General features: G+C 37.2%; 2 protein-coding genes across 2 annotated transcripts; one reads left to right on the top strand and one right to left on the bottom strand.

Annotated features, from left to right (window-relative positions):
* The first annotated feature begins 16,383 nt into the window (after window positions 1-16,383).
* LOC127095722 (uncharacterized) lies at window positions 16,384-16,776 on the top strand. Its single transcript, XM_051034371.1, has one exon. It carries the CDS (start codon window positions 16,384-16,386, stop codon window positions 16,774-16,776), a length of 393 nt encoding a protein of 130 aa, XP_050890328.1.
* A 5,125-nt stretch (window positions 16,777-21,901) lies between these two features.
* LOC127091162 (ethylene-responsive transcription factor ERF062) lies at window positions 21,902-23,223 on the bottom strand. The gene has a single exon (XM_051029718.1). The coding sequence runs from the start codon at window positions 23,108-23,110 to the stop codon at window positions 22,028-22,030; it is 1,083 nt and encodes a 360-aa protein (XP_050885675.1). The 5' UTR covers window positions 23,111-23,223; the 3' UTR covers window positions 21,902-22,027.
* Between the last annotated feature and the right edge of the window lie 755 nt (window positions 23,224-23,978).

Below are 23,978 nucleotides of genomic sequence, written 5' to 3'. Positions count from 1 at the left end.
GAATTGATCGACGGATGTTTCTTGAGGCACATGAGCGGTCTTCAAGAATTTCATCAATGCATTGGCATGGGATTCAGAGGATAATAACAAGGACAACATTGAGATTTTAGACGGAGTATGCCCCAATTGTTCCACTACATCAAAATCGCTCTTACGGATGATTTTCAGCATCTCTTCCATTTCCTGTTTGGCAACATCTTCAGAAGTAACTTCGACCGATGTCTCTGACTGAGGAGGATTGACTGGTCTTTTTCCTCGAATTTCGGGAGCGGGAGGTGAGATTTCTGGGGAGTAGATCCTTCCACTTCGAGTAACTTTACTAGTCCCCACAATATCATTAGGATTAGCAGAACTACCAACTTGCTTTATGCCATGGATGTAAACGTCGCCTCCATAGTTCCACGGAATAGCTTTGCTGGAGGAATATGGCACGGGGCCAGGTGCGGTAATAATCAGGGGAGCCACTTTGGGCTCAGCGGTAATCTTCACAGGCACTCTAGTAGCGGTAATCTTCACTGGAGCTTTGGACCTAGCAATCACAGATACCTCTTCAATAGAGTTGTCCACCTTAGGAACCCTTTCAAATAGAATTGTACGATCATCCATCAGCCGTTGAATGCCGTTCTTCAACTTCAAACAATCATTGGGTCGGAGTACACAGAGATCGCAATCTTCAGCACAACCTGGAAATAAACCAGCTTGCAATAAATTCTTCTTAACGATCAGGAGAGGAGATGCTAAATCAGCAACGTCAGTAACGTGAGAATTGTCGTCCACAACATTAACATTCTGGTCATGATTAGGCATAGGTGCTGTGATGACATTGGGGGTCGCCGGAGGATCAAATTCAATTTCTCCAGCGTCGATCATATCCTGAATCTTGTTCTTCAACAACCAGCAATCATTCGTATCATGCCCGGGGCTATCGGAGTGATAGGCACACCTGGCGTTGGGATTATAACGAGGAGAAGTAGTGTTGGGATTTGCAGGAGGGCCTCTGAGGGTAATCAAATTGGCCTTTAACATACTCTGCAGTGCTTGGGTTAAAGTCATATTGATCTTGGTAAACTGTCTTCTCGACCTGTCTTGTCTGTGTTGGAAGTTCTGAGATGGCGGTGCGGCAATTGTAACTGCCCCAACAGTATGGTCACGATTCTTCTTGTTATGCTTCCTCTCACTGTACACAGCATTTGATTCACTCTTTCCCTGATAGGACTTTTTGGTGCTTGCAGAAGTAGCTGCCTGTATCTTTCCACTTCGAATGCCGCTTTCAACCCGTTCACCTGTCAAGATAAGTTCAGTGAAACCTGACGAGGAACTTCCCAGTAGATGGCTGTAGAATGGGCCAGTCAGTGTACCCATGAACATGTCCACTAACTCTCGATCAGTCATAGGGGGTTTGACTCTGCCAGCCAAATCTCTCCACTTTTGAGCATATTCTTTGAAACTTTCTTTAGAGCCCATAGTCATATTTTGTAGCTGTAGCCGAGTAGGCGCTAACTCAGAATTATACTGGTAGTGCTTGTAGAAAGCTGTTGCTAAATCAGTCCATGTGCGGATGTTAGAGCTCTCAAGCTGATAATACCACTCTAACTGTGTTCCAGACAGACTCTCTTGGAAGAAATGGATCCACAGTTTCTTATCAGTAGTGTGCGGCTGAATCTTTCTCACATAAGCCCTTAGATGCATCTGAGGACAAGAGGCACCATCATACTTAGTGAAAATGGGAACCTTGAATTTGCGGGGAATGACCACATCAGAGACCAGACCCAAGTTTTCGAAATCCAGACCGGGCACTTTCTGCCCCTCCATAGCTAGCATACGTTCTTCCAGCAACTTGTACTTATCATCCTTCGGAGAGTACTGTTCATGTTCATAATCTTCGTCGTCGTCCTCAGAATTGACGAGATTAGGATTCTCATCTTCCGAATCATTCTCGGTCTCTTCTTCTGAATCCTTCGGAATTCTAATCTTGACTCCTGTAACCTGTCCCTTAAGCCTTCTCCCCGGGTTGATGTAACCCACAGGTTTCTGGTCCTTCTTCTTCTCCATCAAAAGAGCTTTCAGTTCTTCCTGCCCCTTAGATAAGCTCAGCATCATTTCCTGGAATTGAGCATTCTGGGCCTGGAGATCTTTGACAGTTTGTTCGAGAGCCATTGTTCAATCTGTTTGAATCTGCTGGAATCTGTTTGATAGGAAAATCGTGAGAACACTGATCCTTTAGAATACCTGTTATGCGATGCAATGCAATGTATGAAATGTTTTCAAGGACTTTCGGGATTTAACTTTGCATAAACTAACAAAAAGAGCTTTTTTTTTTTTCTCTTTTGTTTTTGCTTTGTTTTTGTTTTTTTCTGTTTTTTTTTTTTAGCAGAGTTAAATCCCTAAATCCTTGAAATGGTTAGTACAATGCCATGATGTTATGATGTTATGTTGTTATGATGTCATGTTGTTAGATAAATAACAAGCACAAGCAAGTCACACAACAATCATTCCTAGGTTTTAAGGCTTGCGTGAGTTCCATAGGTAAATACCCTCCCCACTGAAGTTTGGTTGGTTCAACCTGTCTTAGAATAGTAACCGGGTTCTAGAAGGATCTCAAATCATTGACCTTTCCTTAAGTCCACTTCAGTGCAACACCAAGTGGTTGACCGAAGCTTCCCTAAAGTCCAATCTCAAAGAGTGTAGTATCGAGTCTCAACCAACTCCAGTCGGAACCGAAGCCAGTTATCTCACTACTTTCTAATGGCCAGGATGAGTCAATTAGGGTTCTAAAGGTCTGGTTAATGCTTTTATGACACCACGCGAATGCCAAATATTTCCTCAACTAACATGAGGAACATCAGGACATCCAAAGTGCCACATTAACCGTAGCCATCATTTTGACCATTCCAGTATACGCCGGACAGTCGCGATGATCTCTTGCTACTTACCTAAGGTACACTAGATCCGGGTGTAGGATCTTTCACTCAAGCATAACATACCCAAGCAATCCCTTAAAAATAAATCAGACAAATTGAATAAGTGATCTTGTTTTTAAGGTAACCTCTCTTTTTAAATATTCCGAGTCCCCAGCAGAGTCGCCAGTTCTGTCATACGGTGAACTGGACTTTTTGTGTTTTTTATCGCAATGTCGCGGTTAGCAAGAGTCGCCACCGACTTTTCTTTTATCCAATAAGGAAAGGTGGAAAAGAACAGGAAAGACCTTAATTTAGATTTTGGGTTCGGGAGGTACATTATACAAAGGGAAGGTGTTAGCACCCTTTGTATCCATGGTTATCCATGGGCTCTTAATTGCTCGATCACTTATATTATTTTTGTCTGAAAAAAAAGTGTTTGTGAATTGTTTGGAAAATTGTTTTTGGAAAGAGAATTTAACTTTGTAATGATTCTTGTATGAATGTATACAAAATGATTATCTCGTTTAGTTTTGAAAATTGTTTAGAAAAATATAACTCGGTAATGATTCTAGTATGAATGTATACCAAGTGGTGATTTTCTGAAGGTATTTTGAAAGGTGTGAGGTGTGAAAAAATGTTTTAGGTTGTGAGCCAGCAATTAAGAGTTATACCGACCCAAGGTCTTTATGAGCATTTCCTATCCTTATGAGGGTAAAACTGTCCTTATTATTGAGAAATAAGTAGTTTTGTCCTTTGGATGTTTAAGGGTCATCGATAGGTCATTGAAGGCAACAATTACGAGGATACCTTAGCATTCGAAGGGACTATCATCTTTTAACCGTAGGCAACATCGGAGGGTCATCGAGGGACAAAGTTGTATATTCGAAGGCAACATCCGAGGGACTATAATTTATTTTATGATGATTTAACCGAAGGGTCTTTGCTAAGGGTATCCCCACGTTCGCGGGACATGACCGTAATATCGTAATCGTAAGGCAACAAAGAGAGGTCCAAGATCACTTATTCAAAGGCAAAGTTTTACAATTAATTATATAATTAGGATGAAACTCCATATTAAAATTATTAAAAATTATATATTAAAAAATTAATACATTAGAAATTAATACATTAAAGAATTAATTTAGGGTGAAACTCCACAAGGGTATCCCACAAATAAAGTGGAATACCTAGCCAATAACCTTTTCCTGGGATATGTGAACCTTTACGAAACTCAAAAAAAAAGAAACATGTCAGAACACCAAATCAGGGTGCAATCGAAGATTACACCGGAGAAATATCACAACAATAAATAGGATAGGATAAATAATGCATGGCTATGATAAAACATAAAAAAAAACAGAATAGGCCACGGATTTTGAATTTGAAAACAGCCCCACGTTAGGAACTTTGAATTTTATGGCATTTTATCACAGGAATAACATGGTCAAACATTCAGGGTATTCAGGCATATTTAAATTCCCATACGAAAGCAAATTATATATCAACATTTAATCATGATGCATTATATATGTAGATATAGCCAATTGAAAGTATAAACAATAGAGATACGCAAACCTGTTTGCCAATTCAAGGTTGAAGGGATTGACCCCTTGTAGTATCGGAATAAGTTAGGCAGCGGGAATTGGACGGCGATGGCTTCGGTGCAGATGGGCTGCCTTCAGGGTTTCTTTACTCTGAATTCTCCGGGTAGGCAGGGTTCCTATGCCAAAGTTTCTATCCATCCTTCTCTGTTCTCTCTCCCCTTGTAGTATCGGAATAAGTTAGGCAGCGGGAATTGGACGGCGATGGCTTAGGTGCAGATGGGCTGCCTTCAGGGTTTCTTTACTCTGAATTCTCCGGGTAGGCAGGGTTCCTATGCCAAAGTTTCTATCCGTCCTTCTCTGTTCTCTCTCTTTCTTTTTCCTCAAGGTTTTGTTCCAAGGAAACCTCAGAGTGTTTTGCTTCTCTTCCTTCTTTCTCCAGTGAATCTCCCAGTGTAAACTCCAAGTGTAATTCCAAGTCTCTTCCCCTACTGAAGCTTCAGTATTTATAGACTAATTTCGTGGGTAATGGACTTGGAATGAGGGAGACCCAAGTCCAAAATAATTTGTTATATTTTTTTTTTTTATTTATTTTAATTATTTAATTAATTAATTAATTAATTAATTAATTAATTAAAAAAAAAATTCTCTTTTTTTTTTTTTTTTTTTTTTTTTTTTCTTTTTTTTTTCGTTTTTTTCGTTTTTTTTTCGTTTTTTTTTTGTTTTGTTTTGTTTTTTAGGAAAAATGATGGGTAATTTTTGGGGTATGACAGAGTCAAAGTATGATTAAGATTAATTTGAAAGAAGTATTATGAAAATGGAGTTTGAAAAAGTCAAGGACTTGGGTCCAGGTTTTTAGTTTGGAAAACATGAAGAAGTTTGCACAACACTTATGTCAAGTTTGGAAGTAAAGGTGTGAAAAAGGTTTAGGACATAATGGGGATGAATGGATGAATATGGATAGTAAAACTTCTCAGGAGGTTCACTTCTTGAAATCATATAGAGGATGATTCAAGTGTGTCCTTTGGAATGGAAAATAAGTAATGATAAAATAAGCAAACAAATGATACCGGATGCCACTCAATGGTCTTACTCCAATCTCACAAACAAAAGCGGATATCGGATACCAATTGCTGGAATTACACCAATCTCCTAAAACCGAACTGGATATCAGAGGCCACTCAATGGACTTGTACTAATCTCCTAAAACAAAATGAAACTTGGATACCGGATGCCAATCTGTCTGGACTTATACCAATATCCAACATATGATCATAGGAAAGCAAATGCCAACTTGCAGGGACTTACAATTGCATCCTCACATAAACAAACGAAAGCAAAACATGGATGTTAGATGCCAATCTGTCTGGGCTTACTCTAACATCCACAGTATGGTCCTAGGAATACAAATGCCAACTTGCAGGGACTTACAATTGCATCCTCTCATACAACAAACAACGCAACATGTGATCATAGGAAAGCAAATGCCAACTTGCAGGGACTTACAATTGCTTCCTCACAATCAAACAAACAAAACAAAAGCTATGAGTGACCAATGAGGTCTTACACTCTATCCTTCCATATCATAGGAGCAAATGGCCAAAAGAGATGGACTTACAATTGTCCTCAATGGGCAAACAACAATGATAGCATCACAAAAGCAAATGAGATGATCATGCATTAATGGCAATTGATGATGATAAATGCATAGCATACAGGCAAACAAGTGCATATGAAGCAATCAATCAATCAATGAATAGCAAACAGCACACTCTATAGCCAAACAATGGGGGGCTCACACAAGAGGGTTTGACTTTGAAAGTCCACTGTAATAGGTGAAGGTCGCTCTTAACCTTGCCATTGAGAGGCTAAGGTGAAGCAGATGAATAGGAGATGAGGGGTGTGCCTCATTGCTTCTATCTCAGGTCAGAGAGAGCATCAAATAGAAAGTGGGGGAGTTCAGAAAGGTGGAACTCTTTCCCCTTTATTGACTCGATTAGATCTTGGGTTTTTATCTCAATGCTTCAACCATGTAATGGGAGCAAAGAGAGGACACACTGAATAGTGGGGGATAGATTGCTTATCCCTACCTTCCACCAATTGCCTCAAATGAGGACTTTTCCTGCTTGGGACAATTTTAAACAAACACAGGCATTGCCTCTTAAGGAGGACTTCAGACAGTTTGCCCGGTCAAATAACAGACCGGGACTCCAGACTACATGAAGAAGAAAGGTTTATACCTCAAAGCAAATGCTAAATAGCAAAGCAAGCAAGTTCAAAGAACTTAAGCAACTAAAGTACCTGAAAAAGGCAAACCAATTAGTAAACAGTTCAGCAGATAAAATCAAAAGGAAATGAACCAATAGTCAACCACGGAGGGACCAATTGTGCAAGGCACAAAGACTCAAGTTACATGAGTCAACCTACAAAACAAGGGTTAGCACGTGATATATGATCCAACTCAATCAAATATGAATGGTCTTTGAGGCATTGGTGCTTAACCTGAAACAATAGCTCAAATGTAAGCTCAAAAGACCACTAGGACTAGCCTAGGGTCAAAGGTGAAAGAAAAAAGTCAAACAGCAAAGAAAAGTCAACCCAATTCATGTTCAAACATTTAAGAAGCAATCTCAATTGGATTCATAATCAAATCATGCATTATTATCATTTCATGAACATAGGAAGGCAATGCATGGCAAGAGAAGCACACAAAAAGGTCAACAGCAAGACTTCATTCAAAAGTCAACCCAAACAATCTCAAAAATTATCAAATAAATCACATTCAATCCTAACACCTAGCATGGAAAGCATGTCAAATTTCATTGCATTTGGATGAGAGGAAGGCAGTCAATTAAAATCATGAAGTCAAACCAAATTCAAGTAAGCATAATGAAAGTCAACAAGCATGGGTCAACTTCAAAAAATCATATCAATTTGAAAACAGCAGAGAAATGAGTGAGATTAACACCAATGCAAAGGTCAAGATGTCTAGTTATCACATATGAAATTTCATGGTCATACAATAAGATTTGAGAAATTCACAAAAGATATGGCAATGTGTATCACAAAAAGTCAACAAATGACAAAGCATGGAAGAAAATTCTCAAATAAATTGGAAACAGAACAATTAATTCCCAGAAAATTCATACACAAACTAGACATGTGATAGATGATTCATGCAAAATTTGGGGTCATTTGGATGTAGGGAGGCATATGAACAAAAATTGGGAAAATGCATATCATTCATATAGCACCAAATGTAACACATAACTTCAGAAAATCATAACTCTCAATCCACAAATGAGAAATGCACAAACTCTACATGGAAACAAAGGTCAATGTGTCTAGTTTCACCATAAAAAGTTTCAAGCTCATTGGATGCAACATGACAATTTCACAATTGAAATGGTAAGAGATATCATTTTGGCATACATGTTGAAAAAAACAATTATCATTTAAAATCCAGCCACTGAAAAATTAATTAAAATTCACAATAAAATAGAGGACACATTCATGAACATGATGGAAAAAAATTCATAATTTTTGGATGAAAATTGAAAGAGAAATTAATTTGTGAAGTTGGATGAAATTTGAGGCAAGCATGAACAAAATGCATGGCATGATGGAGTCAAAGCAAAGTCAACCGATGGCAAACTTGTAATTCTGGGTTTACTAATCAAAGCTATGCGTTTTGGGCAAGGCAAAGGAAATGTTCCTATTGGCTCTCAGCCAATGGAACAGTAAACATGGCCAAGGAGCATCAAAGTTCTGAGTTTCTAAAAAAACCCTAGGGTTTGCAGCATGACAAAGGCATTTGGCAACAACAGCAACACAAAAATTCGACCAGCAATTACAACAGCATAGCATTTAGCAACATTCTTCGTACAACCACAACATAACAACAAACCAAACACCATCAGTTCATGCGGAATTCTGGCCAGTTTATGGTTCATGCACAACAGCATAGCATTTCATCATCCAACTTCATCATCATGTAATCATCATCATCAAGCAAACAGCAGGAAAATTTCAATGTGCTTCATGTCATAAACATCAAAACAACACAAGCAGGAGCATTTCTGGAAACGAGTCTTAGAGTTTTCAAAACAGAACAACAGCAACAACAGTCAAACATATGCATAAATTCTGGGTTCACACGCAGTTTAGGGTTTGGCCAACAATGCAACACCAGCTTAAGCATTATAACAACATCAAACAACAGCATGGCATTGGCAAACGGCATCATACAACTTTAAGCAACAAAACCAAACACGATGAAAAAAATCTGGAAGGCAGCTAGGGTTTTTTTAAAAACAACAGCAGCAGGGTTTTAGCAGCATCTTCAAATTCATCATCCATGTTCATCATTTAAATCATCAACACATGAACAACAGCATCAACCAAAAATCGTGGCCATGAAATATCATCATTAAGCAACATTAATCAACAGCAAAACACACATAAACATAGGAATTCTGGGCATGGCAAAGGTTTGAACAGCAGCAACATAAAACTCAAAATCATCATGAGCTCGAAAATTTCATGTGCCCAGAAATTAATGGCAAGTATATCAACAGCATCATCAAACATCCCTCAACACAAATATGATTCCAATTTTCTCTAACTCATCATAACCAAGCCAAATCGATGGAAAATGCATTTGTTCATAAAAATGAAAACCAAGATTTCAGACAGCATAGTTCACCATTTAATGCAAACTAATATTCATTGCAATCAGCACACAACAAACTATCTAGAACATATCATGGCATGGTACAAGGAGAAGGTCGATTCACTTACTTATTTTTGAAGAAAATGTGAAACAGTGTTGCTTTGGTGATTATGAGTGCAAACAGATGATGCTTGTGCTTTATGTTGATGGATGATGATGCTTTTCTAGCTCGAGAATACTTGGCACTCTTCAAATCTCATCTTGCCATGGAAGTGCTCTTAAAGAAAACAGAACTCGAGCTGCAAAACAGATGGTGAATAATGCTTGCAAAAGGTCCTAAATGATGGTCATATCATGGAGGAACCAAGGGTATTTGAGGTTTGTTGATGATTTATGCAGAAAGATGCCAAATGCCAAAATGGAGAATGAGAGAGTATGAGGGTTTTTGGTCTGTGGCTGCTGTCTCCTAGAGAAAAAATCATGTGTGCAGTCAGTAGTGTTTGTTCATGACAGAAAATGAGGGAAAAATTCTGCTGGACAGTACAAGGCATTGTTGGAAGTATGGAGTGGAAGTGTCCTTTCCAAAATTTAAGCAAGCAAGGAATGGCTTCTTGTTTTGCTGTTAATTTTAGGCTGCAAGTGAGGCTTCAAATGACAGAAAAATGACTTGCCAATTTCTGTTTGAAGGTACCAAGGCATGGTTCAAATGCAAGTATGGAGAGCATGGGTGAAATTGTACCTTTCTTACAATTCAAGCAACCAAGCAATGGCCTTATGTACTGCACATTTTGACTTTGCAAACACACTTAAAATGACATTTCTGAGCTGTTCCAATTGGCCAAATGTTGAAAAAATGTCTATATCAAAAAGTCAACTCTTGGTCAAACTTGCATTTAAATGAAATAGGTCAAAAAATGCCATTTTGATTGGTGAAGTTTTGGCTCATGAAATTTATATTTTTGGAAAGAGGGGATCAAATGTGACTTGTAGGAAAAAACCCCACCAAAATTGGTCAAACGGTTTGAGAGATATGGCCTTTTGAAGTTCAAGATTTTCTGAAATCGATTCGATCATAACTAGCCAACCACACATGGGAATTGAGAGTTCTTGGACTTTTTGGAAATGGGAGAACAAGATCTTCAGCTTTCATGTTGGGCAAAAATTCATTTGAAGCTTTTATCATGATGTAAGTTGAGGATCAAGAAGTTTCCATTTTTGGCAGTTAAAATTACAGGCCCAGTTTCCATTTTTGGAAATTTTTGATCTGGCTTCAAATTCTTCCATGATGAGGTTGGACATGACATATGAGGCTTATATAAGCATGAATGAACTCCTTCAAATCAATTCCATCCATCAAATCACTGATTAAATGGCCAGTTGACCAAGTTTGACTTTCTGTTGACTTTTCTAGGGTTTTGCATGATTGAACCACTTCTGATGAATTTCAAACCCTAATCCCTTGAGACCTTGATTTCCAATGATGTCCCAAGTTGTATGAACTCTTGATTATTGATCATGGTGCCCAAATTCTGCAAGAATGGCCACCATCCATTGCTTTGACTGACTGTTGACTGTCTTTGACCTAATTGCTGATAATTGCTTCAACTGCAAGCAACAAGGTTAGACTGACAATATTTTTGTACTTTTTGGATGATAAACATATGAAAAGCAATAATATACAAATGCAAAACATGCTTGGTGATCAAGAACCATACACACAAGGCAACCTATCCACTAGGAGGGAAGCAAAGGCATGCAATGATCCTTGAGGCTATGATATGAGATGATATGGGCCATGAGGGATCTTAGGGCCAAAATTGGGGTCTTACACCTACCTAAAGTTACCCAATGCCAACCCCACAACTTTTTTTTTTGTGATGGGGGACAAAGACCCAAAGGAAAACAAACTACAAAAACACCTTCCTACACCAACCACCTCAAACCAAATTGAGAGAACAAGTCAATAAAAGAGCAATCAACAACAGACAAAATCTAGGGAAAAACTAGAGCTTTCTAGGATGGCGGCAACACCAAAACATAACAAAACCACATCCAAGGAAGGTCGAAGTCACTTATACCGCTATTGACTCAAGAGTAAGATAGGATTCTCAAGTCAAACCGAGAAAGCACAAGAGTTGTTCATAGACCTACCAAGATACCATTTCTAATCCAAAAGGATACTTGTGTCTTCCACGTCTTTCACTGTCACATGTGAACCCAAAAATATTATATCATTATGAGACTTTCAAATCATCCAAACCACGCCATGCCAAATCATCAAAAACAAACCCTAGTCCTGGCCACTCCAGTCAACAGGATAAACATATGGAAAAGAGTCAAGGTATCTCTAGGCAAAACTACACACCATCCCAACCTATTCAAAATCCTATACCAAATAGTATAAACAACCTCACAGGTCACAAAGAAATGAGAAGACATCTCAATGAACGTCTAACGTAAAGGGAAAGAGAGGGGGTCCCCCTCTTAAGCAAGTTTTCTCTAATGGAAATCTGATCTTGAAGAAGCTTCTAAGAGAAAACTATGACTTTAAAGGGGCCAAACTACTCCAATTAATATGCTAACTCCACATAAGTGATCTGATTATCAGAGAGGAACTCACAGACCAGAAGTAAGAGTAGGCGGACACCATATAATAAGAACCATCGCTAGAGTGTCGCCACCTCCACGCATCACTCTCTAAGGAAATAGTTAAATCCCTAATCACATTCATAAGACCACCAGTAAGAATCAACTCGTGATAAGAAAGAAAAATTCTCCTCCACTTAAGCTCTCAGACCCAATTCCCATCCTCCCCCGCGGATTGAGTCGTGTGATCGAAAATGCAAAAAAGACTAGGAAATCTAATTCTTAGAGGATTGGTCTCAACTCAGAGGTCTTCCCAAAAACAAGTTAGGAGACCATACTAAACTTTCAAATTTAGGCCTTCCATAAACCGACCAGAGAGATCCTCGACTTTGACTCTGAGAAGAGAAACTCATTTCCACCGGGATGAAGCTGATCGAAAACAACTAGCTCTTATGCCCAAGATAGAAGTAGAAGTAATGCCCTCATATCCGACAATGAGAATGTCACACGAAAGACCTGAAGCTCTCGAGATCAGCCTCCAACTCCACTTACCAAAAAGGACCAAGTTAACCAACTGAATATCTCGAAAAGGTTAGAGAGAGAGAGAGAGAGTTATGGTTCATCCAATTCTTAGAGAACTTGAGAAAGAGGCAAGAAGAGAACCCTTGAGCTAGCAGAGGATAGTAAAACCATTGGAGAAGAAACCTGATGTTGGAAAATCTAAGGTAAGCAGAGGATTCTTCATCTATGGGTGCGTACTTCATGAAAGGATAAAGAGATTTTCCTTAACCTCCAATATGACTTTCTCCTTGTTGTTGATTGAGTTGGGTGATGAATAATATGATTACTATTTTGTTTTTATGACATGATTTACTTGCAAATTTGTGTACTGTTTTGCCATGAAAAATAATGTTTTCTTGTTGATGAATTCAGTATAAATGGTTATTCATATGTTGTTGTGAATTGATGAACAAAATATGTCAAATCCATGATTAACTGAGTGAATTGTATGATAGTTGATAGATAATTGATGAGGTATTGTCGATTTAGAGGTTAAAATCATATTATAATTATTGTATGATGAATTCTGAGCGTTCTGATTTTTATGGGATCGAAATCGGAGCTCTGGAAGTGCTCCAACGGGGGAAATTCACAAAATAATGTTTTTGGGTTATGCGTATTGCTAAGGGCTACCGTAACAGCTCATGGACTTTTGTACCATGTGAGATGTTTTCGAGCGTAACTTGAGTTTTTAGAGTCGAATTGAGACGCGGTTTAAAGGATTGAAAAGCTAACACACATGGCTACATCATGGTAGTGCCTTGTGAAATTAATTGCTATGTTTGAATAATGTATGAGTATATGTTATGAAATATGTGTATAATTGCATGACTTATGATACATGTTTGATGATGAATAAATGTTGTGATGATTTAACATGATTGATTGTTGTACGTGAGTGTGTGTGTGTGTGTGTGGTGTGTGTGTGTGTGTGTCTATATATATATATATATATATTATATATTATATATATAATATAATATATAATATTATATAATATATATTATATATATATATATATATATATATATATATATATATATATATATATATAATATATATATATATATATATATATATATATATATTATGTGTGTTATTGTTTGGTGTATTTTGAGGAAAACGAGTTGAGTAATTAAACATATATAATTACTTGAGTAATATCATGCATTAATGTGAATTATGTTTAATCGTGATTATGTGTGATAAAAGTGCAAGTATGATGTGATGTAGATTTTGTGCATACTTGTTGATGAATTGATGAAACGTGTGATTTGAGATATGAGTTACTGTTGATGCAGTGAGTATATTTGTTTATAGTCAGAGTGAGGTTATGTTGCATATGCTGTATTGAGTGGTTATATATAGTCATAGTGGGGTTGTATTGCATGTTTATATGAAATTCATCATATGTGTCTTTATTGTGAAAGAAGCATGTTCGCTAGTTAATAGTGGAGACTAGTTACTTGTCTCAAGCATTGAGTGAGGGTTTGGAGCTCAGAGTGGGGGCTCGAGATTCACAGAGATTAGGACCAGGTTCGTATGGAGAACCAAACATCGAGTCGGTACTGCGTGCATATAGAGTTGATTTGTGAGTCCGGTTCAGAGTGGGAACTGTGACGAGCATGAGTCGGGTCATTTGTTGCATTATATTGCATAATTGTAATTGGATGGTTGTGATGTGGGTGGGATGTAAATACATGATGTTGGTGTGTTTTCTGATTATGTGGATAATTGTGTAAATGTATGAATCTATCCTGAATGTTTATGCTCATTTATTATCTCTCGCTTCAGTACATAGTAGCTGTCTCTCTCAAAACAAGACTCTAACAACTATTTCACCCGTCTCTCTCCAAGCGAAAACCTAACAACTCTATCACTCGTCTCTCTCATATGGAAACCCCAAACGAAACTGTAACATCAAATCTTAATCAATGGGTATTTACAGATTCATTTTCTCTATAGTTTTAAAAAAAACTGTTTCAATAGATTATTTCATGATGTATGAACTTTCTTCTTGTATTGACTTGTAGGTAGGGATGCTTGTTTCAATAAAGAGGACGAAGCTAAAGTTAGCGTTGCAAACTTGTAGGTATGGATGTTAAGTTTGTTGCTCTAACTTTAACTTCATCCTTATTTCATTATGGACACATCATTATGAGATATGTAAGGTACATTTCTGAAGCATTCTATAACTTGATATGTTGTATTTGCTGTTTATGGTTTATTGTTGATGAATGTTGTTGTTAATGTTTGTTTAATGGATGAGTTTATTATATATTATGTTGTTTGAGTGTTTTTCCAATCCCTGACCGAATATATAACTTTTCAAATTGCATTAACAAATACTGATATGATAGATAAAATTGTATTAGAAAACAAGTACACGTTTAATACTTGACAAGAATTCTTCACACCGTTAACTGCATGTTGTTCTTTGTCAGTTAGAACTTGGTTTAATGATTGTAGGTCTTCAACCGCCTCCCTCTCCACCTCTAATATTATTTGTAAAGTAGATAATATTTTTAAAAAAAAGTAGAGGTGAAGGCAGAGACGGTCGAAGAACTACAATCACTAAATCAAGTCTGACTGCTAAAGAGCAAAATGAGGATAAGGAGTTGAAGATCTCTTCTCAAGCATTGAATGTGAACTTGTTCCTCTAATATAACTTAATTTTTCATATTATAATGTTCTAGTGCAGATTGAAAAGTTATATGTTTAGTGAGCATTGATGAAATAAGTATTCCACATAATTTATAACAAACTCAAGTCTATATATCACAATGGTTGCTTAGCAAAATCGTTGTTAAATATGTTTCATTCAAGGATATCACACCGGTTGTTTAAAGTAACCGTTGTAATAGGTAGCGCGCTACGTAGATACAATCACTATCGCATGTCAGTGGTGAAAATCATCATATATAGAATCACACCTTATCTCACAACGATTGATCCGACGTGGTGATATCCGTTTTCCAACCGTTGTGATGAGTATTTTTCGTATTAGTGGTTGTTGCGTTTGTGCTCCTCTGGAGTACAGATAATCAAGTACATGAGTAAGAGCTTGGGGTTAAGGACATTGTTGTGCCTCTTTAGTCGCTTGTCGTTCGAGTCTATAGTGGGAGTTGCTCTGATACGTAATACAAGGGGATTGGGTTGTCCTATATTTGTTTATGCTGCGTATCTTCCTGTTTGTTTTTATTCCGTGATGAACCGTTTTTCAAACTAATACTATTGTTGAGGCTTTTATACCAAGTGTTTTGTATTTTGCTGCTTATCAAATGTTTTAATGTTAATTTATATAACTCAAAATGGTTTTTGATTGTACAGTAATATCCTACTTGATGTTTAATTGTCATATACATGTTTTATTTATTTAAAATGTTAAATCCGGAAGTTGGGTATTACACCAAGCCCCCAGAAGATATAACTTTAGAAAGATTATTTTGGGTTCGAGGCCACATGGTTTTGTTTGACAAAGAAGTCACCCATGCTTATATTAAAGATAACTATGTGGCTAACCCGAGAAAATTAGATTCGTTGTTGTCCAATTGACTAAAGGAATCTGGGATTATAGTATTTCATGCAAATTTAGGCAATTTATTCGAATAAAGATATTTTTATCTCTTAGAGAAACTATGTCCTTGATCTGTTGAAGGAAAAAAAACTTGAATGTAAACTTTTAAATGTTCCTTTTGAGAAAAATCATAAGATAAGCTCTGAGGAAGAAAATTTCAAAGTTGATAAGAGTTAGTGTTGTAAATATTAGATTGTAAATAGTAATTATTTCTATTAGTAATGAGGCCCATTAGTCAAAGCCCATTAGGTCTTCTATTCTCTCTTATTTAAAGTATGTAGATGTAACATGTAAGAATCACTTTTTAATATATCAGTAAAATATTTTATAACATGGTATCAAGAGCTCCCGATTTTGGGGGATTCGCTTCCGCCTAAACCCTAGCCGCCTTGTAGCGGAGTTTTTTTTTACTGCAGTTTGCAGTTTGTTGTTGTTTTTGGGTGTTTGGGTCATTGTTGTTTTGCGTGCTTCTTGTTTTTGTTCACTCATCTTTGAAACCCTAACCCATCTTGTTTCTTGGTTTGTTTTCTCTCGATTGTCCTTTCAATGGCTGAGATTATTAACGATCAACCACCTCCACCTCCACCTCCACCTCCACCTCCCACAAATCCACCAGCCCCATTTAATGCTAAGGATTTTGTCGTTCAAAAAGGTTATTGGCTTACCGGCAAAAATTATTTTCAATGGTCTCAGTTCATCAGACACACTCTTAAATGTTGCGACATGCTTGATCATATTGAAGGAAATCCTCCTTTGGTTACTGCTCCTAACTTCCCTTCCTGGGATAAAGATGATTCTGCTATTATTACTTGGCTTTGGAACTCCATATCTCCAGAAATTAGTAGAAATTGCATGTATCTCTCAAGTGCAAAGGCAGTTTGGGAGTATCTTCGTCGCAGTTATTCCATGAAACAAGATATGTCTGCTTGTATGATTTAAAGAGGAAAATCTTCAACACTAAGCAGGGAAATCTTTCGATCACTGAGTATTTTGGAGTTCTTAATGGTTTTTGGATTGAGTTGGATCAGTATCAGAATTTGAAGATGGAGTGCAGCAAGGATACTGCCACCTTGAATACTGTTGTTGAGCGGGATAGGATCTTTGATTTCCTAGCAGGCCTTAATGCTGAATTTGACCCTATTCGGGTGCAGATTTTGGGTAAGGAAAAATTTCCTGATCTTAATGAAGTTTTTTACACTGTCCGTAGTGAGGAAACCCGTCGTCAAGCTATGCTTCATGAACAGCCCCCGGATGTGTCAGCATTAGTAGCTAGCAAAACAACAAGACAAGGACCACCACCATCATCATCCAAGAATGTTCGTGACAAATTCTATTGTGAGCATTGTAACCGATCAGGGCATACAAAGGATAGGTGTTTCAAACTTCATGGGAGGGAGCAGGTTCTTAGCCGAGGTGGCGGTTCTCGCAACATGCACCAGTATCAGGCACATGTTGCTACACATGTCCAGGATACTGAAAGCTTTGAAAAGAGGGGAACTGATCTTTCCTCCTTCAGTCAGAATGATGTGGAACGGTTGAAATCTATGCTTGACTCCATGAGTAAGCCTTCTGGTTCTGGGTCTCTAGCAGTTACTGGTAAGAGTTTGTGTTCCCGATCTCTTACTGTTTGTGGTAATATTCCTAAGAATGCGTGGATTCTTGACTCTGGTGCTACTAATCATATGACATTTGATTCCACATTATTATGCTCTTATACCACACCTTCGAGTATTCCTTATATCACTGTTGCTGATGGCTCTCATGCTTGTGTTGTTGGCACTGGAAATATTGACTTGCAACCTCCATTCCAATTGCAATCTGTGCTTCATGTTCCCACACTTTCCCACAATTTAATTTCCATCCATAAGCTTACCCGTGATCTGAATTGTAAAGTAATTTTTTCTATGTCCCATTGTGTTTTTCAGGACCTTACCACGGGGCAGACGATTGGAATTGCTAAGGAAAAGGAAGGGTTATACTACTTCTATGATGACCATCCAAAGGTGTTGTCCTCCTGTTTCCAGTCTCAGTCTTCCTCTTCAGCCTCACAAATTTGGCTTCAGCACAAGCGTCTCGGTCATCCTCCATTTTATATAATTAAGTCTATGTTCCCGTCGTTGTTCTTACACCATTCTGTTGAGTCTTTTAAGTGTGATGTTTGTCAGTTGGCAAAACACAATCGTGTATCTTTTCCTTCCAGTTTTAATAAAAGTGATGAACCTTTTGATTTGATTCATTCTGATGTTTGGGGACATGCCCCTACCTCTAATATTTTTGGTGCAAAATGGTTTGTCTCATTTATTGATGATTGTACTCGGGTAACTTGGATTTTCTTGATGAATACTAAATCCGAAGTACCACAAATATTTATCCAATTTTATAATATGGTACAAACGCAATTTGGGAAAGGCATAAAAAGAATTCGTTCTGACAATGGTAAAGAATATGTCAATCATACCTTTTCCAACTTCACTAGTAAACATGGCATTCTCCATGAATTCACATGTGTTGACACCCCACAACAAAATGGTGTCGCAGAAAGAAAAAATCGTCATTTACTTGAAGTTGCTAGATCTCTCCTTTTTCAAATGTCTGTTCCTACCTCTTATTGGGGTGAGGCAATTCTTACTGCTGCCTATCTGATTAACCGGGTCCCATCTCGAGTGTTAGGTAATCAAAGTCCTGCCCAATTTATGCTTTCACGTTTTCCATCTGTTCCTATCTTACACACTCTTGAGTCTCGCATTTTTGGTTGTGTTGCTTTTGTTCATGTTCACAAACAATATCACAACAAATTGGATCCCCGTGCTGTCAGATGTATCTTTCTGGGTTATGCACCCAACAAAAGAGGGTACAAATGTTATCATCCCCCGAGTCGAAAATTCTTTGTCTCCAAAGATGTCACCTTTCATGAAAATGTGTCATATTTCACTCGTTCTCAGTCTCAGGGGGAGAACATAAGTGACTTAGAGTCAGAGTTAGAGTCTGAGTCCGAGTTTCTGATCCTTGGTCCTAGCCTCCCTAGAACACCTATCAGTGTTCCCTCTCTTGAACCCGAGTTGTCACCTAGTTTGAGTTTGAGTCCTAGTTCAACACCTGAATCTGAGCCAGTAAGTGTTCCTGGTCCTTCAAGGCCTTCTGTTTTACAGGAATCAGCACCTCCAGCACCAACTCTAGTGTATCAGAGAAGAAGTAAACCTGACCTTCTCCAGAAACAAATTCAATCGCCTGAACCGGAGGTAAGTACTGAAAATGATTCCTCTAGTGATGATTGTGCCATTTCTGATACTTGTGACACTAATCCAGTTGATTTACCCATTGCTTTGAGGAAGGATAAAAGATCTTGTCCCTCCCTATATCGACACCCTATCTCTCAATATGTCTCCACTAAACATCTTTCCACACAATATCAAAGTTTTGTTGCAGCTGTTGATTCTGTGAAAATCCCATCATCTGTTGAAGAAGCATTGCAAAATAAAAATTGGGTCCAGGCTATGGATGAGGAAATGAGAGCACTTGAAAAAAATGGTACTTGGGAGATTATTGAAAGGAAAAGAGACAGAAGTCCAGTTGGATGCAGATGGATCTATACTGTAAAGTACAAATCTGATGGTACACTTGATCGGTACAAAGCAAGACTAGTGGCAAAAGGTTATACTCAGACGTATGGTATTGATTATGAGGAGACATTTGCCCCAGTGGCAAAGATGAATACTGTTCGAATTTTACTATCTCTTGCTGCTTCATGTGGATGGGAATTGCAACAGTTTGATGTTAAAAATGCGTTCTTGCATGGAGACTTAGAGGAAGAAGTGTATATGGAGATTCCACCAGGTGTTGGCATAACAAATGGAGCTAACAAGGTGTGTAAATTGAAGAAAGCCTTATATGGACTAAAGCAGTCCCCTCGGGCATGGTTTGGAAGATTCATAAAGGCAATGATGTGTTTGGGCTATAAGCAAAGTCAAGGAGACCACACTTTATTTTTTAAACATTCACAAGGAGGAAAACTGACTATACTTCTTGTTTATGTTGATGATATTATTGTTACAGGAGATGATTTGACTGAGAGACATTTCCTCAAAGAGAAATTATCAGCAGAGTTTGAGATGAAAGACCTTGGGCAACTCAAGTATTTATTGGGAATTGAGGTAGCCTACTCAAAGCAAGGCATCTTTATTTCTCAAAGGAAGTATGTGCTTGATCTTTTGCAGGAAACTGGCAAACTTGGATGCAAACCTGCAAGTGTTCCCATTGAACAAAATCACAGGATAAGCTTTGAGGAGGAAAGTGACAAAGTTGACAAGGGTCAATATCAGAGATTAGTGGGAAAATTGATTTACTTGGCACACACTAGACCAGATTTGGCATATGCAGTCAGTGTGGTGAGCCAATTCATGCATGATCCGAGGGTGAGACATTTGCAGGCTGTAGACCGCGTTCTACAATATCTTAAAGCAACTCCAGGGAGAGGACTTTTGTTTAAAAGAGGTGGAAATCTAACTATGGAGACTTACACTGATGCGGATTATGCCGGATCAGTGAGTGACAGAAGATCTACGTCAGGCTATTGTACTTTTCTATGTGGTAACCTTGTAGCTTGGAAGAGTAAGAAGCAAAGTGTAGTTGCTCGATCAAGCGCCGAGGCAGAATTTAGAGCTATGGCATTAGGAATTTGTGAGCTATTGTGGATGAAACAAATTCTAGAAGACTTAAAGATACAATGTGAAGGTCCTATGACATTGTTTTGTGACAATAAATCGGCTATTAGTATTGCTCATAATCCTGTTCAGCATGACAGGACTAAACACATTGAGATTGACCGACATTTTATCAAAGAGAAGTTGGATAGTGGACTGATAACTACATCTTACGTTCCTTCCGGGCATCAACTGGCAGATGTGTTAACAAAAGGCTTACCAACAGAAAGATTCAGGCAACTTACTTGCAAGCTGGGAATGATAGATATCCATTCACCAGCTTGAGGGGGAGTGTTGTAAATATTAGATTGTAAATAGTAATTATTTCTATTAGTAATGAGGCCCATTAGTCAAAGCCCATTAGGTCTTCTATTCTCTCTTATTTAAAGCATGTAGATGTAACATGTAAGAATCACTTTTTAATATATCAGTAAAATATTTTATAACAGTTAGTATTAGAGATTTGTGAAAAAATTGATTTACTTTGCACACACTATACTGAATTTGAAATATGCAATCAGTGTGGTGAATCAATTTATATATGATCCGAGAATGAGACACTTGCAATTTGTAGACCGTATTCTACAATATCTCAAATCTACTCCAAAGAGAAGACTATTGTTTAAAAGAGGTGGAACCCAAACGCCTACATTCTTAATACCTCATTGAACTATGCTGCATCCTACAAGATATTGTCCGATTTAGGTGTGGAAGTCTACCACAGTTTTGTCCCTTAAAAAAACTTATTATTGGGCTGAAGAGTGTGAATGTTATATATTAATTACCCAGACTCTCAATTACCATTTGTTTTATTTACAGAAACAGCAACTCAATTTTTAGAAAAAATGATTATGACTCAACTTGTTTTGATTTAGTAATGGGTGATTGAGAATGTGCTATTTATTTTGGGAGCAACATAATTTCTTAACAATTTATCTTGATATTAATATTCTATCTATGTAATACTCTGATTAAATGGAACTAAAAATGATACTGATTCAAGATGATGATCATTACAGAAAAATAAAATTCTGATTTTAATTCAGTTTAGTATACTCAGAGGTGTGGCCTAGGAACAGCCAAATCTAGAATAATCTGTTGAGCTGAACAAAGTTCCTGTACTACAAAAGAAAGATAATAATTGAAAACCAAACAAAAGTTATATACCACGAAACACAACATAATCACGGACACGACGTAACATTGATATTATTAAGAATATGAAAATTATTGAATATAACTTTATGTATCTGAAACGGGGTGGTGTCAATTGTAAAACAAAGAAAAATTTATATGCTATGAAACACTAACACGAACAAACATGAATATCAAACACCGTATTGACATGTACACAAATAATAATGAGAAAATGAATATTAATTATACGCGATGATATCAAACACTGATACATGTTGGATATTAGACACGCTATCCATATGAAATGCCAATGATACATTGGTAATATGCATGCTTTCAAAGTAATAAATTGGTCATGAACCAGAAACTAGAAGTTCATTCCAAATGATATCCATATCTAAAGATGGCATTCTACTTAACTGAACAGTTTCCACATCACATATCTCATTCTGCATACTTTTGCTTCTCTCATTTGTGTCACCTCCAACCTTCAACTCCTTCATAGTTTCATTTCCATTTTCAATCTCATCAACATGCTTATTATTTGATCTAGCTAGTGAATCACCTTGCTTTCTATGAGAATTAGAAGAAGAAGAAGAAGAAGAAACACCTTGTTGTGATATTGCTTGAAGTTTTGCTTCAACAAGTGAAGCAGTTGTTCCATTCAACGAATTCGCTCGAATCACATGCTTTAAATCAGGAAAATTCAACTGAGCACATTCACCTCTTAGTATATATGCTGCTGTATCATATGCAATTGCAGCATCTTCAGCTGTGTCAAATGTTCCTAACCAAACCCTAGTCCGGTTTCTTGGTAGCCTAATTTCAGCAACCCATTTTCCCCAATGTCTTTGCCTCACCCCTTTGAAAAGCTTCCCTCTTCCACTATATTTCATAGATTGAGTCTTTGTGGCACTCAACCAATTTTCATTGAAAGTCTTGTTATAACCAACCTTCTGTTGATGCTGAGTTAGGCCAAATTGTGGCACATGATAACTTGGATTTGAAGTTATTGACATGACTTCATTACTTTTGATATGTGATGTTGATGAGTATATCATGGATGGTTCCTGCAAAAACAAACTCAAATTCGGATACTTCGGTGTATCAGACGAAGAACCTATAGATTCTGTTGTCTCATCAAACACTGGATTTACGCTCCTTGTCGGGAGAGTTTCCAAAAGATTTAGAGGAAGAAAACCATGTTTTACATCTGAGGCAAAGACATTAGAAGTGGTTAAACTTAAAGGTGCTACCTCTTGTTTCATTGAAGTAGAATTTGAAGCACACCAGAAAAAGTTTTGTGGTGATGGTGAAGAAGTGAGAGAGTAAGAGCCTCTTCTTATAATTGTATCTTCCAAATACTTGGATTCTTGCAAACAAGTTGGTAATTCCTTTTGTGTAAAGATTTCCATCTTGGGAAATGTATCTTCCATATAGATTCTTTATACAATGAATTATGAGATAACAAGAAAACAGTGACAGATAGAAATGATTCAAATGTCACTACACCAAATAATTTTCCTTAAAAGCTATAAGACACACACCTCATGTTGACATTTGAAAGGAACCTACTTTGTGTTTCATTTGACAGGTTCTTATTTCTTTATAAGAAATTCATTTCTCCTAAAATATATTATGCTTGCATTCTAATTCACACTTTTCTTAACAGCCAATAGGAATATGACAGATCATGCTTTTTTTTAAGTCAGCTGTCTTACAAGGTACTAACCATTAACATGATAATTAACTATATAACACCGACTCCTTTGAAAAAATACGTGTTAGTATCTGAATCAGTGTCATCATGACTGTCAACATTTATGATCACGTTTAATTAATTTATTTTTTAAAATTATTATCGATATTGATATCAGTGTGTCAGTGTCGGTGTCATTTGATTGTGTATGTTTCCGTACTTGATAGATAATTAATATTTGCTCTATTACAACTACTTCCTTAACAATTGTATTAGAAATGTCTTTCTGAGGTGGCAAACTTCATATTTTACATTACCTTAAAAATTAAAATGCATTAATTTTTGAAGGCTTAGTGGTGGAGGCGACAAAATTTCATTATATATATTATCATCTAAATAAATATTATATATAGTATTTACCAAGGATTTAATTTTAATATCCTATGTATTAATTTAATGAAGTCATAGCCACCTTTATGTATTAAACAAATGACCAAATTGCATGATCACAACATAGGTATTTACTTTTTGGACCACATTTCAATGTCTCTTTAGGATGGCTTAAAGACACTGAACCATTCTATTATTGTTGATGCAGAAAACAA

The sequence above is a fragment of the Lathyrus oleraceus genome, chromosome 6 (assembly GCF_024323335.1).
Source record: "Lathyrus oleraceus cultivar Zhongwan6 chromosome 6, CAAS_Psat_ZW6_1.0, whole genome shotgun sequence".
NCBI classification, from domain to species: Eukaryota; Viridiplantae; Streptophyta; class Magnoliopsida; order Fabales; family Fabaceae; genus Lathyrus; species Lathyrus oleraceus.
This window is presented reverse-complemented; position numbering and strand designations above follow the sequence as displayed.